The 21,174-nt window shown below is 42.0% G+C and overlaps 1 protein-coding gene across 2 annotated transcripts in view; it reads right to left on the bottom strand.

Annotated features, from left to right (window-relative positions):
• The window catches only part of LGR6 (leucine rich repeat containing G protein-coupled receptor 6), a 236,033-nt gene that overhangs the window by 21,076 nt on the left and 193,783 nt on the right, over positions 1-21,174 (bottom strand). Inside the window, exons 7-13 of one of the 2 annotated variants that reach the window (XM_030221817.1) lie at positions 7,490-7,558; positions 6,975-7,046; positions 6,127-6,198; positions 4,510-4,578; positions 4,103-4,174; positions 3,519-3,584; positions 622-693 (exon numbers count right to left, since the gene is read on the bottom strand). In XM_030221817.1, the coding sequence (XP_030077677.1) occupies positions 622-693; positions 3,519-3,584; positions 4,103-4,174; positions 4,510-4,578; positions 6,127-6,198; positions 6,975-7,046; positions 7,490-7,558 (492 nt within the window). The remainder of the gene's footprint in view (positions 1-621; positions 694-3,518; positions 3,585-4,102; positions 4,175-4,509; positions 4,579-6,126; positions 6,199-6,974; positions 7,047-7,489; positions 7,559-21,174) is intronic. The other variant, XM_030221818.1, reaches the window with a different exon arrangement.

Below are 21,174 nucleotides of genomic sequence, written 5' to 3'. Positions count from 1 at the left end.
AAGGATCCATTCCCTGCATTCCAGCTTATCTCCTGAAGTGGGTGGACTTGTATCTCTCTGTCTGGGTACAGGTATGCGGTCTGCCCTGAAAGCCTTCACTTGTTATGTCTGTCTATCTTCACTAGATGGTAAGTTGCACAGAGAAGGCACTCTCTTACGTGTATTTGCACAATTCTGCAGGTGTTCAGGAGTGTTATGGAAATACAGTAGCAATAGTCTTGGCATTAATGTATGTGCATGTGTGTGCGTCAGTCTGTGTATATGTGTGTCTCCCTGGTTAGGTAGGAATGTGTTTCTTTCAGTTTCGGTAGGTATATGTATATATTTGTTTTGTGTCTCTCTAAGTTGGGGTTTCTCTTGGTGTAGATGTGTAAGGTGACCGGCTTAAATGTCTCTATATGAATTTTTGCATGTGGCGTGAACCTGCGCGTCTATTCACCAGCAGAAGGATGCCTGGAAATAAACACCCTTGTCATGCAAGCCCATTTCACGAGGCTTGTGCTGTACAAGAAATATTAAGAAATCCTTGTTGAAATCAGGCTGCTTTGTTACCTTTCCTCATCAGTCTGGCGGGAAAGAAAGGCAGTTCTAGCTACAAGAGAGTCCAAGCTGTGTACTCACATGGACCGCAGGGCTAGGAGTTGCTCAAACGTATCTGCTCTTATTTCACGGATCTTGTTATGCTGCAGACCTCTAGAGAGAGATAAACAAGGGATAAAACGAGGTCTAAACGGTGCTATTTTTAGTGTTAGAAAATGCTGGCATAAGAAGTAACTAAGGTCTTTCTCCAGGAAAGGCCTGGAGATCAAAATGTGACAACTGTAGAACCTGCTCAGATTATGAACTTCTCATAAACTGTTTATTAAACCAAAAGTGACCCCAAAAAAGTCAGTGGGTTGCAGAATATTAAAAGTACTTGTCCCTTTCTATACACCGCAACCTCCTAATTCTACTTACTGAGGAACCCCATCACAAACTGTCACAAATATCAAGAAGTTGACATGGTGAACAGCTGGAGCCAACAGAAAACATGTTACAGCCAACACAACACTTCTGTCATTGCTCTTCCATCTCCCACCACCAACAATAAGAAAGCAAATTTGGCCAGAACAAAGCCTATAAAATCAATCTGTTAGCATTGTAGCAAAGCAAAGAGGGTCTGGGGTGATGCTTCTATTGCCAGAAGAACGGGAACCAAACTGTCTCTCCAAATGAACCCGTGCATGTAATCTAGAGCTTCCACAGGTTCCATGTCATGCTGGCCAGGCTGAACCAATCCTCTTTTTATTCCACAACATCTATTAAATCCACAGAGGCAATGGGATAAAACCAGAACTGGTTCCACCCGCCCCAGATGAAAGACTATTAGCCATTCTTACACTGCGATCAGACTATGTGGCCCCTGCATCATGACCACCATAAACTGGTCATGATCCAAGGTAAGGAAGAGTGTCCTGGTGGTTAGCACTTATTTATTTCACTTTAAAGTCCACTAACTCCAAATTCATGGAACCAGGAGAGCTGAATTCAAGTCCTCCTTCCGCCACATGGACCAAGTCACTTTGGGGGGGCCTAGGCTATCAAGGCACATTAAATAGAAGTATGTACATGGTATCTGCATTGGATAATTGTGCTCATCCATATAAGAAGGTCCCATTTTTTTAAATTATTGAAGTATCTGTAAATCTTTATTTAGAAGAGTGGGTTTGAAGAGCTGTTTTTGGATTCGTATTTCTAAAGGTTACATATGCATCTATCTGCTTTTATAATATTATCCCAAGGAGACATGTAGGTTTATATCTGCTGCAAAGTAGACATAATTGTATGCGGGTGTGTGTTTGCATACTTTTTATAAAGTACATGCATAAGAAAGGTGTGAGCAAAATCCAAATAAATAAATAAAATGCCAATCCCTCCTCTGCTCCACTTATTTTCCATCCTCAGAAGCATCTACCCATATAACATAGAACCATGCAGCAACTTTGTAGGCAAGTATGTCTCCAGGCAATTTTAGAGATGGTCACTTGAAAGCATAAAATACTGTAATACACACTCAAGTTCCTTTTTAGATTTCTCCTCTAGGGTAATTTTGTAAGACGGAGCCTAGTTTTAGGCACGAGCATTTGTCCAGATTCTATATATCATGCCCAAATTTCTGCGCACAAATAAATTGACTAAAGAGCTCAGAAACATTACTAATTGAGTGCTAATGACTAATTATTGATGTTAATTGGCAGTCTTAAAAATTTGCACGCGCATCTCGCTGCACGCTATTCTATAAAGCACAGCGCCTATTTTCAGTTGTGCATATCTGAAAAGGGGATGTGGACAGGGGTATGTTGGGGCAATGCCAAAAATCTGTAAGTGGATTTACAGAATTCACCTGAAGGGCGCCTAAGTTGGGCATTGGCGGCATTTACCAGCGCTTTTAGCTGGCGTAAGTGCAGCACCCAAACGTTAGGCGCAGGATCCATGCCAAACACTATTCTCTAAAGGGAGGACCCTCTTTATAGAATGGTGCTTAGCACTCAAGCTTTTTGGTGCCATTTACTGAATTCCCTCCAATGTGCGTAAATGTCGGTATTTTAGTCATTTACATGTGGCAATGTATATGCGCAAATAACCTCATAAAAATCAACCAGTGTAAGTTTCTGTGCATCATTTGCCTGGCATGTACTTTCCCTGTGGGCATTCGCACACCTGATTTCAAAATCTAGGTGTGATCATTTACACCAGCTATAGGGCTACTGTAAGTGATCACTACTTAAATGAAGGTATATTTTTGGGGCCGTTTTCATTAGTATTTTATCAAGAAAAGTAGGTACCTACTTTGCTTTATAAAATGAGCTTGAAATAGCTGCATTTTTGCTACCTTAAACTGAGTGCCCAATTATAAAATTGCCCTCTGTCCCCCAAATTCTATATATGGTGCCTTAACTGTCGCACAGAAATCAAACCATATTCAATTACAATGTGCGTAACTTAATTGGTTGACTAGCTAATCAACACTTTCAATTGGATGTTAGCAAGCATCAGCACTAATTGGCATTAATTACAATTTACATGCACAGCTCGCTAAGCGTATTCTGTAACAAGGTGTGTGTAAATTCTAAGTCACATAGTAGAAAAAGGGGGCATGTTTATGGGTATGGAATGGGCACTTCGAAAATCTATGCACCTGCTCTGCACCTAATATAGGTGCCGGGATTTACGCCAAGTAAAACATGGCCTAAACGGACGTGACCAAATTTGGTCACAAGGAGAGGCGCTCGGCATATTCTATGTACCGTGCAGAAATTTAAGCCTATTCTATAAAATTTAGGCATAGAGAATACGCCTAGGCATATTTTTTCCACGTGGATTTTTCAGGCGCCATATATAGAATCTAGCCTTTGATGCCTCTGTGCCTATGCTGGAATCTGTAGACAGTTTCATATGTGACGTATAAATCAATCACAGGGGAGTTAATTCAGCATTAACAGAAGACCTGCAACAACTGATGTATTTCCCACACTCACATTTCTTCCAGTTTCTGACAGTGATGAAAACTGGGCAGTTCCTCAATCTGATTATGAGAAAGTTCACTGCAGAAAGAGAAATGCAACTATAAAACAGGAAGAAAGAATGAACCAATGATAGAAGAAAAGTCATTCAGATTTGGGTAAAAGGCAGGAGGGCTGTGTCTCAAGGATGGGGGGCACACAGGAGCTTGGGTGGAGAAAATCAAACTGCCACTTACCCAGTAAAGACCTGGCATATCTGGGCAAACATTCCCTTCCCACACTCTTCCTGGACTACCTACCTCAGTTCTTGTACCACTCCCAGGGTCTGCATGATTGTTCCCAAGGGCTGCAGAGCTTGGTGACCCTTCTCAACTAGATGCTGTCTTCTATGCACAACTACTCCCACCCAATCCTTTCTTATGGGTCTGAATGGTGAGGAAGGGGTGGGGAAGGTCAACATTTACAATAAAAATAGGGAACATTTTGCTATGAGAACTTAATTGTGCAGGAGTTAAGAATGTCTGTGGCAGAAGCTGTCAAGATTTCCTTTGTGAGGGTTTAACTGTATCATCAATGATGCATATTTAGGGGTTACTCACAGTACTTGGAGGTTGGGAAGTTGCCAACACATTTCTCTGGGAAGCACCCAGATCCCTGCCCGAGTCAGAGTCCTGGGAAACAGACATCGTGGATGGAAGATGATTATTCAGGTGCAGGCAGGCAGAGACCACAACAACAACAAAAATCAATGAGAAAGAGCAAAGTCACCATGGGAACTGAAAGACAATATGAGAAGAAGCAATGGGGGAGGAGAAGGGAAAACCACAGATGTATCTCACTACAGAACGGACAAAGATGTAAGAAAGTGTGAAGGGAGAGAAAGGTGCAAGAACAAATATGTAAAATAAAATTAGACACAATTAAAAGAATGAAAGAAACTGGGCAAACAATTTAGCCAGAGGGAAAGGCAAAGTGAGATGGGGAAACATCTTCTACAAAGACTCACAAAGTCTCTAGGCTGGTGGTCCCCGTAAGGTCAGGAAACTCTCTAATGTCTGTTGCTCCATTCAGTGATCTGAAAATTAATAAAATTCTTGTATTTGTGGGCCTCTCTAGGTATATATATATATTGATTATTTATATAGAATTCTATAGTGATAGGCTGAGACCACATGCTAGATCCACCCTGGGCAGACACAAAGTTCATAGCCAGGATTCAAAGTATTAACGTACAACATGCATAGCCAGGATTCTCTTAATAAATAAATATGTCAACTTTTTTTTCCTAGTTAATAGCCCATGTAACTTCCACCACTGCCCCGTCTAGTGCTATCTTGACCACTCTCATCTACTCTGTCATTGTCCCTGCCTGTTGTTCCCTCACGGTAAATGCTGTAGCTGGATTGTATATCTACATCTGTTCAGTGTTGTATGTCGGTAATTGGCACATGGATGTTCAATTACAAGCTTAAATTAAATTCTGAGAAAACTAAGTTTTTGCTTTTGGATAATATTCCTGATCTATTAATTGATCATATTATTGTTGACCAAGTTAAATATTCTTTTTCTCCAGTTATTAAAATATTGGGAATTATTTTAGATCAATCCCTTTCATTAGAACTTCAAGTTAATTCTATGGTTGTAAGTTCCTTTTCTCTAATTAGGAATTTGAGAAGAGTTAGAACATTTTTTTGATATGGAACAATTTAGATTACTTGTTCAAGCTTTACTTTAGTGAAAATTAGATTACTGTAATTTGATTTTTTTTTAGGGACTTTTAGGTATAATATTCAACACTTACAGACAGTTCAAAATACTGCAGTCAGATTGATTTACTCTTTACGTAAATACGATAGGATTTCTAGATTTTATATGGGCCCCCATTGGCTTCCCATGGAGGCCAGGATTTTGTTTAAATTTTCTTGTACACTATTTTATGTTCTACATGGTAACTGTCCTGAGTATTTACTATCTCATTTTGAATTTTAAAGTTCCTCCAGAAGTAGAACTATAAATTGTTCTCTTTTTGCCTTTCCTTCAGTGGAGGAGTGGTCTAATGGTTAGTGCCGAGGGCTTTGATCCTGGTATCCTGGGTTTGATTCCCACTGCAACTCCTTGTGAGCTTGGGCAAATCATTTAACCCTCCATTGCCCCAGGTACAAAACCTTGGATTGTGAGCCCTCTAGGGGCAAAGAAAGTACTGTACCTGCTTATAATGTGTACAGTGCTGTGTACATCTAGTAGCGCTATAGAAATGATTAGTAAGGGTGATAAAAGATTTAGGGTCTGTGATATGCTTGCTTATCAAGCCCCCAAAGCTTGGCAGTCATAGGCAACTTGTTTTTTTTTAATCATTTAGAGTATGCATATTTTAGAAAGATGCTCAAAACTGCTCTTTTTTTGCTGTTTCTGATTTAGTTCTTGGGTTTTTTAAAACTTTTATTAGAGGATGTTGTAATTTTAATTTTATTGTAAACCACTTTGAACCAAATTCATGTTAGCGGTATATAAACTGTAACCTATAACCTACATTTGTATTAGGATGCAGAAATAAGAATAGCAGTTACCATAAATTATTTTCTTAAGGTTCCACCCCTAATTAAAAATAAAATAATTGACTTACAAAGTCTGCAGCTTTGGTAGGTCCTGGAAAGCTGATTTGCCAACAGACTGAATGGGATTGTCATAAAAATGGCTGCAGAGAACAGATATCACAAACTTTAAAATATTTCAGAGAAACTGAACCCCAGGTTCATATTATCAGTTGATAGCATTGATTCTTACTTGCTTCCAAATTCCCTCCAGCCCCCCCGGATGTTCTTGCCCTACTTGCATTTGACCCACTACTATCTGCTTTTAGCCAAAACATCCTTGCCCGTGACTTCTTGCTAGTGCCAGTCCAGCTATTGTTTATAAAGCAGAATCCCCCTCCCTCTGTCTTCTCTCAATTACCTCATTCAGCTTTCACTACAGTGAAATGTCTTATGATTTTTAAAGGCCTAGCTCTAAGCCAGAGCCCTTGGCCTGTATTTTACTGAGCGCAAGAGACAGCATTTTTCTACATTCCCCTCTTGCCGGGCCGTAGGGGGGGCCAGCAATCCTGGCCTTCGTGCTATTCTATAAATGGTGCCCAACTCAGCATGCATTTACTGAACTTAGGGGCCCTTTTACCAAGCTGCGGGAAAAAGGGCCCTGTGCTGGCAGCGGGGGCCGTTTTTCCTGCACACCAAGGCTTTTTTTTACCGCAGCAGGTAAAAAAGTCCCCATTACACATGGCCATGCGCTAAGAGAACTCTTACCGCATGGCCATGCATGGGGAGCCTTTACCACCACCCACTGAGGTGGCGATAAAGGCTCCCGTGCTAATCCTGCGGTAACCAGGCAGCGTGCGGTGATGCTCAATTACCGCCAGGTTACTGCCATGCAACCATTTCCAAAATTTATGAAAGAATGAGCAGTTTGAGGCCTTACATGGTCTGAAGTAGTGGATTCCCCTCAAATGCCTTCTCTGGTATAGCCTTGATGTTGTTGTTATGGAATCCCCTGTGGAGGGAAAGACCAAAACACTTATGGATTTAGTGATCAATGAAAGCTTCAAAGAAGATGATGACCAAACAATAGAAAATAAGGGGCCAAGCTCTAATCAGGACAAGTGCTCTGCTCCTATTTTTCTTAGGGAAATCAGAACCACATTATGAAATATGCAAAACAATACTAGATCAGCATTTTTGATTCAGGAATCCTGTTGATAAGACCTGAAAGCATTCCTGTCTCTGAGCTTGAACCCCCCCCCCCCCCCCCCCCCCCCATCTGATTGGGACATTACCAAGGAGAAGAAGCATCTTCTGAGGAGAGAGCATCATACTCCAAATATGCTGTTAGTAAGAACAATCATTTTTAAAGAATTGTTTTTTAACAGGGAGATACTGAGACACCTCCTTTGATGGTTTGAAGTTTGTAGAAAAAAGTGAAAGAAATAGACTTACAATTCTTGGAGTCGGCCTAGATTGCTAATAGCCACCGGGAAATCCACTAACTCATTGTAATTCAGGTCTCTATAAAGGAAAAGACAGCAGAAAGCAATCAGCAGAAGCCAAAAAGCCTAATGGGATACTAGCTGGGCCAGTAAACTGGATTATGAGCATTTTGCTGTGATGGTGACATTTGCATCCTCTGTTAACACTCAGTAACCCTTTGAACCCTGTTGTTTTCTTAGCCATTTCAATAAAGTTATGTAGTTGACATGTTTAGTCAACCTGGATGCACAAAAATAAAGGTCAACAAACAAAATGTTGGGCCATCTTAATTTGTGCCCAGTGTTCAAAATCTATGCCTCCTTGAACAATTCAATGCATTGCATAGTTGTCTACAGCTGGCCAACAATGTATTAAGTTACTCCCAGACAGAAAAAAGCATCTATTACAGCTTATCTGTTGACTTATATTACTACATAGACTTTAAAATGAAAATCTGAATGCATCTTCATTTGGCAATGTTACTGCTGGGCAGCTTGCCCCACTATTACCCCGGAACGGTGAAGAGATTGTAAAGGAGCGCCATTGCTCTTGAAGGCAAGATGATTCTTCACTATTATTCCATCATTTATTCACTGAAGTGTTTTCTTCTGATCATTCTCAAAGTCTTAGGGGCTGTCCACACAGGGTGGTTTTTCATTTTGAGTCATGTGCTGTTCTTTGAATATTTTTACTGCTGTAAATGTCTATTGCCTATGTTCAACTTATCGTGCTGTACACCGCCTTGAGTGAATTTCTTTAAAAAGGCGGTAAATAAGCCCTACTAAATAAATAAATATGCTCAGGCTTTGAAGGCCTCTATCACATCTCACACTACTATAGGTATCAGTGGGCACCTGATGTTTGGCAGGACAACCAACTGATGTAGATCAGCTCTGCGGTAGTACCAACTAACCCTCAGTGGTGAGTGAGACGTCAGAAGTAGTTCCAGATGTTCTTATTCTTAGTCCACAAACACTTAGCAAGAAGAATGCTAACAGTAAAAACAAGCCTGGCTTGATTTGTCATGTTTGGCTGGCATTTCTGCACATGGTGATCTAACTATAACAAAATACATTGAGAGCTGTTTTGGGAAGGGATCCTTGTTCTATGTGTGGAAATGCATGCCCAAATAAAGATATCAGAAAATTCTTTTATTGTAATATAGGTTTCTAAACTGCTACTTATGATTTAAAATATGCATGAATGACATACAATTATGCAGATAATGACAGCATTGTATGATATAAGCCTAGGGTGACAGACATCGCAGGAGACAAGATTCCGCAGATAAGAGGCCTAAGGCGAGATGTGTACCTTTTAGTACCAGTTGTAGAAGTTTCTAATTTATTAGCAGGTTCTTGGAAGAATCCTAACAATGAGTATTTGTTCGTAGCATAATATTTCTCTTCCATATACTCTTTAATTCACTGAGATCAAAATGGCAGGTAGTGGGTCACAGACCAGGGGCATGTAGCAATAGAGATGTTTGAGCTGTGAGATCATCACCTCCGTGCTTGATAAATTACCAGCTGGGAACTCCCTTCCCTATTTCCTTGCAGAGCTTCAGCACTATACAAAAAGCCACACAAAGCCTTTTCATCTTTCTTAAAGAAAAAGTACAATGAGCTGAACCTTCATGTCCTGAAAACTTGTAGGAAAAAAAACTCTTATGTTGTTGTGCTGATTCACAAATAATCCTACAGTAGGCCTGGGGTTTTAGTCGAGATTACATCTGTATGGACGTGATTAAATTGCCTTCAAAAGAAAAGTTGGCAGGTCAGAATGCAAGATGTAAACATGGAGCTACTCCAGCAATGTGTTGTAGTGCAATGCACATATCCTAGAGTAGAACACCTGTTGGTCTAAAAGGAACTATGTACTATGAACCACTAACCATGTACCACTAAAGACCAGGCCATGCCCATGGCTATACTGATGGATTGTAAGAAGTCTATACTACATTTGACTACAGAAGATGATCATTCCATTAAAGGCGTAATTTTATAAGTGTGCTCTAAATATATATTCGAAAATATTTACGGAAAGAAACAGAACACATAAAGTCCACACTTACTGTTCACTAATGCATCATACATTCACCTCTGAACTCCCATTCCCGTATTATCACATCATTCATACCTTTACTCACAGAAAGATATATACCATACGCCTTCATGCCTTTTTATCGCCCTCTAAGCTCCCATTGTTTCCTTCCAAAGTTGCAATGCCTATGTTCCATTATTACATTCCTTAACGACACCTCAATTGTTTCGCTTAACCCTGCACAATGTAATCCATAACTATCTGTAACAAATTGTATTTCCAACATTCAACTCATATTGTAAGCCACACTGAACCCGCAAAAAGGTGGGAAAATGTGGGATACAAATGCAATAAATAAATAAATATATATATATATATATATATTTTTTTTTTTTTAAACAGATTACAATACCTGTAAACATAAGAATTTAAAAAAAGAATAGCTCCAGAACATTCGTAGTAGATATCCTGAAAACATGACTAACTAGGTGTATCCTGAGGACTGAGTTGAGATCCCCTACTTATATGTTAACCCTCCTCCCCCCCCCCCCACCTTATTGCATTAACATTTTTAACAAAGCTACATTCTGATAAGAGTCTCTGTAACAGAGCTTAGGATTAGCTTTGGCATGTGGTTAAAAAATACGTAAAGGGTAATTTTAGAACTGGCTTCAAAAGTGGATGTGGTTAGTATATGTGTAAACAGCAGCAGTTTTGGCAGGGAAAGTATTCATGTACTCTCCTGTCTAAAATTGCAGCTTGCTTGCATATCTATTAGTGGTGGCGGGCATACGTGTATATTTACCTCTGCTCTGCTGATGTTGATGTTTATACTTTCTATTACGCAAAGTATTTATTTGGATTTAGCTCACAGCATTCAGGTCCGGTGGGAATATACTGGTCTGCAGAGCACTTACAATCTAAGGGTTTTTTGTTTTTTTGCTAAATCTCGCTAGAAATCTAGACTTAGAGGGGCATAATTGAACGAAAACGTCTATCTCCATGGGCGTTTATCTCCGAGAACGGGTCCGTGAAGGGGCGGACTGAACCGTATTTTCGAAAAAAAATAGACGTCCATGTTTTATTCGACAATTTGTGAGCTGGGCGTTTTTGTTTTTCAGCGATAATGGAAAATGAAAGCGCCCAGCTCAAAAACGAATAAATCCAAGGCATTTGTTCGTGGGAGGGGCCAGGATTCGTAGTGCACTGGTCCCCCTCACATGCCAGGACACCAACCGGGCACCCTAGGGGGCACTTTTACAAAAACAAAAAAAAGGTAAAAGAGCTCCCAGGTGCATAGCACCGTTCCCTTGTGTGTTGAGCCCCCCAAATCCCCCTCAAAACCCACTGCCCACAAGTCTACACCATTACTATAGCCCTAAGGGGTGAAAGGGGGCACCTACATGTGGGTACAGTGGGTTTGGGGGGGGGGGTTGGACGACTAAGCATTAAGCAGCACAATTGTAACAGGTGGGGGGGGGGATGGGCCTGGGTCCACCTGCCTGAAGTCCACTGCACCCCCTAACAACTGCTCCAGGGACCTGCATACTGCTGCCAGGGAGGTGGGTATGACATTTGAGGGTGAAAATAAAAAGTTGTGAAACATCATTTTTTGTGGTGGGAGGGGGTCAGTGACCACTGGGGGAGTCAGGGGAGGTCATCCCCGATTCCCTCTGGTGGTAATCTGGTCATTTAGGGCACTTTTTGGGGCCTTAGTCGTGAAAAAACAGGGTCCAGGAAAAGTGCCCTAAATTCTAGCTACAAACGCATGCTTTTTTTCCATTATCGGCGAAAGGCGCCCATCTCTGTTCAGGTGATAACCACGCCCCAGTCCCGCCTTCACCACGCCTCTGACATGCCCCGTCAACTTTGTACGCTTCCGCAATGGAGTGCAGTTGAAAACGTCCAAGTTCGGCTTTCGATTATACCGCGTTATTCTTTTTTGGGAGTTAAACGCCTATCTCCCGATTTAGGTCGCAATATAGGCGTTTTTGTCTTTCGATTATAAGCTGGTTAGTGCATTTTAATGTAGGACTAAGCCCAGATTCAATGTAGCAGATTTTTTGTTGTTTTTTTTTTGCAAATCCCATGCTAATTTTTTCATTAGCGTGAGGGACCTGCAAAAATTTAATGTGGGGCTACATTCCACCTCATATTCAAGTCCACATTATCCAGTTAGCACATGCTAATGAGAATGCGCTAGCTGGATGACGCTACCATGCTCATTCCTTGCCCATGCTCTGCCCCCCTCCCGAAAACATTTTTAAAAATAAATAATGTACAATTAGCACTAGTCACATATTAGGAAAATGGCCTCTCAGTTTGTACCTGAGGCAGATGGAGTGGTCAAAAGGAGCATTAGTGGAAGAAGCAGGATTTGAGGTGTGGCTTCCCAGCACACTGCACTCATCGATCTTAGGTGTAAACCCTAAACTCTATCTAACTGCTTCCTGGTGTTGCCCATTTAAAAACATTTAAAAGTGCACAAAGGATTGTTACCAACATATTTTTTTATATGAAGTCCCAGGTTACATGATTGACCTGATCAATCTCCCAATCAGAAATAGTACCAGTTCATCACAGTCTTACCTGAATCTACACTACCCAAATTGCAAAGAACTAAAATACAAGACTACCCATGCGTCCAACTTCTCTTATATAATTACATGTCTGTGGAACGCACTGCCACATGTGGTGAAAACAACTTACGATCACCTAAAATTCAGAAAATTATTAAAGACTCACCTATTCGGAAAGGCAAACCCGACTGACCCAATTTAAATGCATCAACCCTGCAACACTTCACTATCAAAGATCATATTGGACATAAACAAACCCTTCTACCTCTAACCCAACTTGACTGAATCTTATCTTTCCTATCCCACTATAACATCTTTTGTACTTATCCCCTACCGGACTTGGCGAATGCCTTTACGGTATTATGTAAGCCACATCGAGCCTGCAAATATGTGGGACACAATTGTAACAAATAAATATGTATATCCAGTGCCTTTAGAAATGGCTCTTTCCACGTGCAAAACCCATGTTTTATTACATGCTTTCTACTGTACTATGTATTTGTATTATTGAACTGGAGTCTACTTCTACGGTATTGTGTAAACCACATTGAGCCTGCAACTAAGTGGGATAATGTGGGATATAAATGTGTTAAATAAATAAATTTCTGCACAGTTTATAGAATATGCCGAGCGCCAGTCTGTGTGACTAGTCGTGGGAAGTTGCGCCATGTAAGTCCCAGTGTAAATGCTGTCGCTTAAATTAGACGCGAACCAGGTGTATTCTTTATCTATGTTAATTGAATGCTCTAATGCATGCTTATTAGGTGTATCATTAGTATTATGCTAACATTGTATTATATCTCTGGTATTTGAATTTCAGTGCTGTTAAATTTGTATATTTTTGATACTGTTTCATGGTAGTTCTATTATTAGGTTTCAATTTACTGTTTTCAAGTTTACTTCATTTATCGTATTTATGATTATTCTTGGTTATTTTACTATTGTTATGCTGTTGACAAAATTATTAGTTTGAAGTTAAACTGTACCTACTGTATACCACCTTGGGTGAATCTCTTCATAAAGGTGGTTAAGTCAGCAAATAAATAACAACATACATATATACTAGAATTGCCCATGACCTGCCCATGGCCAATGCCCCCCCCCCCCCTTTTAACTATGCGACAGAGTTTACGCACAACACGTTATATAATACACTTAGACAGTTCTGCATATAAATTCTAATTAATGCCAATTAGTGTCAATAATTACATGTTAATTGGCAATTATCAGCACCAATCAACTTTGTGACCAATTAGGGTATGGACATTGTTATGGAATATGCTTCGATTTCTGCACGAAAATCTTGGCGCGATATATAGAATCTGGGGGATAATGCACCCCGTTTATAGAATTGTTCTTTATATGTAAGTAGAGCCAGATCTCAGCTTTCAGTTGTCTGTTGTTTTGCACACAGTAGGGAGACATGCAGCAGAAAACCATCAAATCAGCCATTCATGCTCTCCAACTTGCTTCGGCAACTGAAAACTCAGCCCGTTTTTCTGATGTCTGGCAGATGCACTTACAGCCCTAAGGGGGTCCTTTTACAAGGGGGCACTGAAAAATGGGCTGCGGTAGTGTAGGCACATGTTACGGACGCGCGCAGATCCATTTTTCAGCACACCTATAAAAAAGGCCTTTTGTAAAAGTTTTGCCAAAAATAGACGTGCGGCAAAACGAAAATTGCCACACATCCATTTTGGGTCTGAGACCTTACCACCAGCCACTGACTTAGCGGTAAGGTCTCACGTAGTAACTGGGCGGTAAATGACCTATGCATGTCAGAAAATAAAGAATATTTTTTGGAAACGCGCCAAAATTGAAATTACCGCAAGGGCCACGAGGTAACCGGGCAGTAACTCCAATCTGGCACACGTTGGGCGTTCATAGGCACCTACGTGACTTAATAAAAGGGCCCCTTAAACCATTGGATCTATGAAATAGCACTGAAGGTAACCGACAAAGCACAGCAGTTACAATCCTAAAGGGCAATTGTACTACAATGAAAGATTAGACGAGGCATGAGGGGGATATGGAAATTTGAATGCGCATCTGGGCAGACTGAATCAGTGGTGTTGCTACAGGTGGGCCCACCCAACATTAGCACACATTTAGCGGTAGCCGGTGGGGATCCCAAGCTCCGCCAGCTGAAGACTTCCTCCTGATGGTAACGAAAATGCTACAGTCCACAATACCGGCACCTGCGAATGCTCAGCTTTCAGCGCATGCCTGCTACAGACTGCCAAGGTGGAAAGGAGGGTTTTTTCACCAGCTGCGATAATTTTTTTTTTGGTGTGTGGGGGGGGGGGGGGTTGAAGGGAACATTTGGTGCCCACCCGCTTCTTGCCTAGGCCCACCCAAAATCTGTGCCTTTCTATTCTTTATCTACTATCATTCGCCATGATACTGTTACTGGCAACCATAGGCGGGTGAAATGTAGCTGAAACGTAACCCCTTGCCTTTTACCTATCCTTTGTGGAGTGATTAGATACGAGGACCTCTTTCATCCTGCCCTGCTTCTCAGTTGCTCTGAAAGGAGGCAGTTTGAGGTGAGGCCATAACAGCTTGCCACGTTGTATCATGTACAACTGGAGACAGGAACAGACTATTCTGAGGAACCAGGATACTTTATATTTAAAGCTTTCTAAAAAAAATAAAATTATATGTTGTAATTTTCAGGGTAATAAGTACATTTCTCCCCAGATGTTTGTAAAACAACGGGAATACTATTATGTGAGAGCTCTGAATAGAATGTAGCATCTAGTTAATTTGTGCTTGCAGAATGGCTAGAATGTATGTTAATGTTACTTCTGATGTATAATTTGTTCAGATCATAAGGCTTGATGGATTTTAAGCTCCACGTTTTCCCTCTATTATTCTTATGCCTTGATGTTCTTACGTGTGTTTTTGTTACATAAATCTATTATTATTTGTAGCCACCCTACAGGGACTAAAGACCATCTCCAGGCATTTCTATCCCTCCTATCTCACCGTATCACACACTGCAGGGAATAAAAAACCATCTCCAGGCATTTATACCCCTTCTACTCCATTGCGTCACACACGGTAGGAAAATAAAGAACATCTCCAGGCTTTCCGATCCCTTCAATCTAACTGTATCACACACCACAGACCATTCCCAGGCATTTCTATCCCTCTTATCCCATTGTATCACATACCGCAGGGAATAAAGACCAACCTCATGCATTTTTATCCCTCCTGTCTCACTGTGGGTCTCTTTTACAAAGCCGCGCTGCCGATTCTTGGTATGGCAAATGAGAGGAAGACCATTCGATTCCTATGGGCTTCCTCTTATTTGCCGCGTGAGAATTGCTAGTGCGGCTTTGCAAAAGAGGCCCTGTATCACATACTGCAGGGAATAAAGACCATCTCCGTGCATTTCTATCCATCTGATCTCACTGCGCTTTCCCTTTGCCCTCTCTTTTCTGATGATATTGTAGTTCTTCCCCCGTTCCTTTTGTTGCCAGTCCTGTATGGCTGATCTTTTTCACTCTGCCCTTTTCTTTTTGGATTTGTAAGCCGTTTTGCTTCCATTGAAAGCCATGGAAGTAAAACCCAGACTGGCTCAATCTGTCCTCCTTTTTCTGGAGCTATATGGTAACCCTAGGGATAGTAAAAAATTTTTAATAAACTTGAAACTTGTATCATATACTGCAGAGAAAAAAGACCGTACCCAGGCATTTCTATCCCTCCTATCTCACCGTATCACACACTGCAGGGAATAAAAAACCATCTCCAGGCATTTATACCCCTTCTACTCCATTGCGTCACACACGGTAGGAAAATAAAGAACATCTCCAGGCTTTCCGATCCCTTCAATCTAACTGTATCACACACCACAGACCATTCCCAGGCATTTCTATCCCTCTTATCCCATTGTATCACATACCGCAGGGAATAAAGACCAACCTCATGCATTTTTATCCCTCCTGTCTCACTGTGGGTCTCTTTTACAAAGCCGCGCTGCCGATTCTTGGTATGGCAAATGAGAGGAAGACCATTCGATTCCTATGGGCTTCCTCTTATTTGCCGCGTGAGAATTGCTAGTGCGGCTTTGGAAAAGAGGCCCTGTATCACATACTGCAGGGAATAAAGACCATCTCCAGGCATTTCTATCCCTCCTATCTCACCGTATCACACACTGCAGGGAATAAAAACCATCTCCAGGCATTTATACCCCTTCTACTCCATTGCGTCACACACGGTAGGAAAATAAAGAACATCTCCAGGCTTTCCGATCCCTTCAATCTAACTGTATCACACACCACAGACCATTCCCAGGCATTTCTATCCCTCTTATCTCATTGTATCACATACTGCAGGGAATAAAGACCATCTCCGTGCATTTCTATCCATCTGATCTCACTGCGCTTTCCTTTGCCCTCTCTTTTCTGGTGATATTGTAGTTCTTCCCCGTTCCTTTTGTTGCCAGTCCTGTATGGCTGATCTTTTTCACTCTGCCCTTTTCTTTTTGGATTTGTAAGCCGTTTTGCTTCCATTGAAAGCCATGGAAGTAAAACCCAGACTGGCTCAATCTGTCCTCCTTTTTCTGGAGCTATATGGTAACCCTAGGGATAGTAAAAAAATTTTAATAAACTTGAAACTTGTATCATATACTGCAGAGAAAAAAAGACCGTACCCAGGCATTTCTATCCCTTCTATCTCGCTGTATCATAATAACATAGTCTGCCCATATAAAAATCTTCATCTCTATATTAGTCATATAAACATATAAAATTGCCATTGAACACTGGCTCCTCCCTCCCTTCACAGCTTGCCACCCCTGCTGGTTCGCTATTCCAGGGCTGATTGTCTTCTTCGTCTTTGGTTTTCACTATACCCATTCCCTTTCCAATGCCTTACCACCAAGTTTTGTAATACTCCTCACAGCCACTAAAACTATTGAGGCTGTTGGCCAAGCTCTTCATCCACCTCACACTCACTGATTTTAGATTCTAACCATGGCTGCTCAAGGAGCTTACTCCAGTCTTCTTGGAGGCCTTACGTAGCTGCACAAGTGGCATTAAGCTTGTACCCAATAAGATTATCCATATCGGGTTCTATCCCTTCTTTCACACTGTATCCCATCCCACAGGGAATAAGAATCATCTCCAGGGATTTTTGTCTCTTCCAGTATATAATATGTAAACCACTTTTTGCATGTCATTAAAATCCAAAAATAAGCAATAAAAACATGGAAATTCATGTTTTTCCATTTGCTGATAAAGTGTGCACTCTTTCAAAATATTATTATTATTATTACATTTTTATCCCACATTATCCCACCTTTTTGCAGGCTCAATGTGGCTTACAATTCATTGTGGATACTGGAAATAGAAAAGAATGTACATTTAGTTTTACAGCAAGTTTTGGGTACATGATGGTGAAATACATGATAGTGTTAAAGCCATAGACATTAGGTGCATGATAGTGTGAAGGCAGAAGACATTAAAGAACATTCCTGGGTATCTTAAAGAAAGTAGAGTCACGCGTGTTGTTCTTTATGATATATTTTGTCGAAGAGATAAGTTTTCAGGAGTTTGCGGAAATTGATTATTTCGTAGACCGATTTCAGGTTACGTGGCAGTGAGTTCCAGAGCTGTGTGCTTGTATAGGAAAAGGTTGACGCATGCATTGATTTGTATTTCAAGCCTTTACATTTGGGAGGATGAAGATTGAGGAATGTGCGGGAGGATTGTTTTTGCATTTCTGGGTGGTAGTTCTATTAGCTCCAACATGTAGGCTGGGGCGTCACCATGGATGATTTTGTGGACCAAGGTACAGAGTTTGAACGTGATGCGTTCTTTGAGTGGGAGCCAGTGTAGTTTTTCGCGAAGGGGTGTTGCGCTTTCGTATTTTGGCTTGCCGAATATAAGTCTGGCTGCCGTGTTCTGGGCTGTTTGGAGTTTTTTTGAGTATTCGCTCTTTGCAGCCGGCGTAGAGTGAATTACAATAGTCCATCCTGTTTGGAAAAAGCGTGCATTCTTTCTGAAAACGGGCATAGTCTTTCTCAGTAATGTACAATTGCGCATGCGTGACCCCCTCCTGCATGCAAGAACTACTGTTCATGCGTGAACAGTGTGCCCATGCGACCAGAAAAAAAGAGTGCACACACATTTGGAAGGCGTGCACTCTGTTCCCAAATGGAGTGCACTCTTGCTAATCTTATATGTCACGCATAGGCGTAGACTGGGGGGGGGGGCGAGGGGGGGCAATGCCCCCCCAAACGACGACGAGGCGCCGCCGCGCCATTAGTTAAAAAAAAAAACACATGCAGGCACGCGCTCCTCTCCATTCGCTTGGCTTCCCTGCCCTCTCTGTCTTCGTCCCGCCTTCCTCTGAGGAAGCCAAGCGGACGGAGAGGAGCGTGTCAGTCTACCCCTCTCTCTTCCTCCCTCCCTCCGCCGCCGCAGGCAGCAGTGTTTTCCAGCGTTCCTGGCAGCGCTAGCGTTGTACACACTGCCTTCGGCTCTGCCCTGAAGCCTTCTCTTCAAGTTCCTGTTCCCGCATAGGTGGGAACAGGAACTTGAAGAGAAGGCTTCCGGGGCAGACCGAAGGCAGCGTGTACATCGCTACCGCTGCCAGGAACGCTGAAAAAGCTGAAGACTGTTGCCTGCGCCGGAGGAAGGGAGGGAGGAAGAAAGGGGGTAAACGGAGTCACCATCTTGGACCTCGCGGGGGGGGGCAGTAGAAGGAAGATGGATGGTACTGGGAGGGGTGGGGGAGCAGAGGGAAGGAGCAAGAGATGGTTGGGACTGGGAGGGGTGGGGAGCAGAGGGAAGGAGCAAGAGATGGATGGGACTGGGAGGGGTGGGGAGCAGAGGGAAGGACCAGGAGATGGATTGGACTGGGAGGGGTGGGGAGCAGAGGGAAGGAGCAAGAGATGGATGGGACTGGGAGGGGTGGGGAGCAGAGGGATGGACCAGGAGATGGATGGGATTGGGAGAGGTCAGGCACAGCAGAGGGAAGGAGCAGAAGATGGATGGGACGGAGGGATGGTGAGCAGAGGGAAGGAACAGAAGATGGATGGGACTGGGAGGGGTGGGGAGCAGAGGGAAGGAGCAAGAGATGGATGGGACTGGGAGGGTGGGGAGCAGAGGGAAGCCTACTGGAAAGAAGACACTGCATAAAACAGAAGACACTGGGACCAAAGCGAATAGAAAAACTAAATGATCAGACAACAAAGGTAGATAAAAGTATTTTATTCATAATTTATTAATTGAAATGTGTCAGCTTTTTGAAATGTGCATCTGTGATATTTTGCCTGTAAATTTCAATTCCTTTCTCCATATTAGCATATTCATTTGCATATGTATATATGCAAATGATATGCTAATATGCTCCGCCCATTCTTTGCCCCCCCCCCAAATGAAACAGTCAAACTACGCCTATGATGTCACATGAAAAAATTTGACAGTACTAGTCATGCTCTAATATCTCCTCACTAGCTTCCCCCCCCCTCCCCCCACAAGCTCATGTTCATTTTAAACTGGCTTATATGGTTTTTAAGATCTTTGACAGTTCCTTTCCAGAATACTGTCTCGGATTGGCTTCTTTTCCTTCAGACCTTGGAATTCTGAGACCTAGAGATCCATATCAACTAATTTTCCCTTCCTTTTCAGGAGCCCGATATAAGAGGATTTTAGAGGACTCTTTACTATCAGGCTGTTCACTTTAGGCCTTTGCTACCATTGGACTTACATGCCTCTTCATTCTATTTTTCATTTTGTAAGGATCTGAAAACCTATTTATTAAAAATAAAATTGTGGTATAACGATCTTATATTTTTCTTTCTTAAGATTTGTAATCTGCAAATGTAATTTCTTGCTGGTCCATTGATTCTTTTACTTTTCTTACCCGCTTTGAACCTCTTTTGATTAGGAGTACAAGGTTAGGTATACAAGAGTCATATTACATTACAAGAGTGTGTACTACACAACTTTGCTCCCATGATGAAAAAATGGCCAAATTGAAACGAACATTTCTGGAAACGACAAGGGAAATGGCTCGCAACGAAAATTTTCTGTCTAATCATCCCTAGTAAATATTTCCTTTGTACAGCTCTCTGAACGGCAGATCCATAAACTTTGCCAAAATTCAACTGGCCACGCCTGTTATAGGAGTCCTGTTGTTTGCACGGCCTACTCCTTCACTTTAAGGATTGGTCTTAATAAGTAGTGACTTTCTGCTGTTTTTGGTAATGCAGTCATTTGGTCTGGGAGTGTGTGGTTGTGGTAAGAGTTCAGGGCTTGGGCACATGACACCTTTGCTTCTTTACCGGCTCGAGAAAGTCAGTTAACTACCCTGTTCTCCAACTTTTGTGGTGGAAGGAAATATTATAACCATGAACTTATCTTTATATTTTTATTACATTTGTACCCCGCGCTTTCCCACTCATGGCAGGCTCAATGCGGCTTACATGGGGCAATGGAGGGTTAAGTGACTTGCCCAGAGTCACGAGCTGCCTGTGCCTGAAGTGGGAATTGAACTCAGTTCCCCAGGAACAAAGTCCAACACCCTAACCACTAGGCCACTCGGCCACTCTTCCACTGTTGCTACTATTTGAGATTCTACATGGAATGTTGCTATTCCACTAGCAACATTCCATGTAGAAGTCGGCCCTTGCAGATCACCAATGTGGCCGCGCAGGCTTCTACATGGAATGTTGCTAGTGGAATAGCAACATTCCATGTAGAATCTCCAATAGTAGCAACATTCCACGTAGAATCTCCATTAGTAGCAACATTCCATGTAGAAGTCAGCCCTTGCAGATCACCAATGTGGCCGCGCAGGTTTCTGCGAGTCTGACGTCCTGCACGTATGTGCAAGACGTCAGACTCACAGAAACAGAAGCCTGCGAAGCTTTCTACATGGAATGTTGCTAGTGGAATAGCAACATTCCATGTAGAATCTCCAATAGTAGCAACATTCCATCTAGAATCTCCAATAGTATCTATTTTATTTTTGTTACATTTGTACCCCGCGCTTTCCCACTCATGGCAGGCTCAATGCGGC

Source organism: Microcaecilia unicolor, chromosome 12 (genome assembly GCF_901765095.1).
Source record: "Microcaecilia unicolor chromosome 12, aMicUni1.1, whole genome shotgun sequence".
NCBI classification, from domain to species: domain Eukaryota; kingdom Metazoa; phylum Chordata; class Amphibia; order Gymnophiona; family Siphonopidae; genus Microcaecilia; species Microcaecilia unicolor.
The sequence above is the reverse complement of the archived record's forward strand: the minus strand, read 5'-3'. Positions and strand labels throughout refer to the sequence as shown.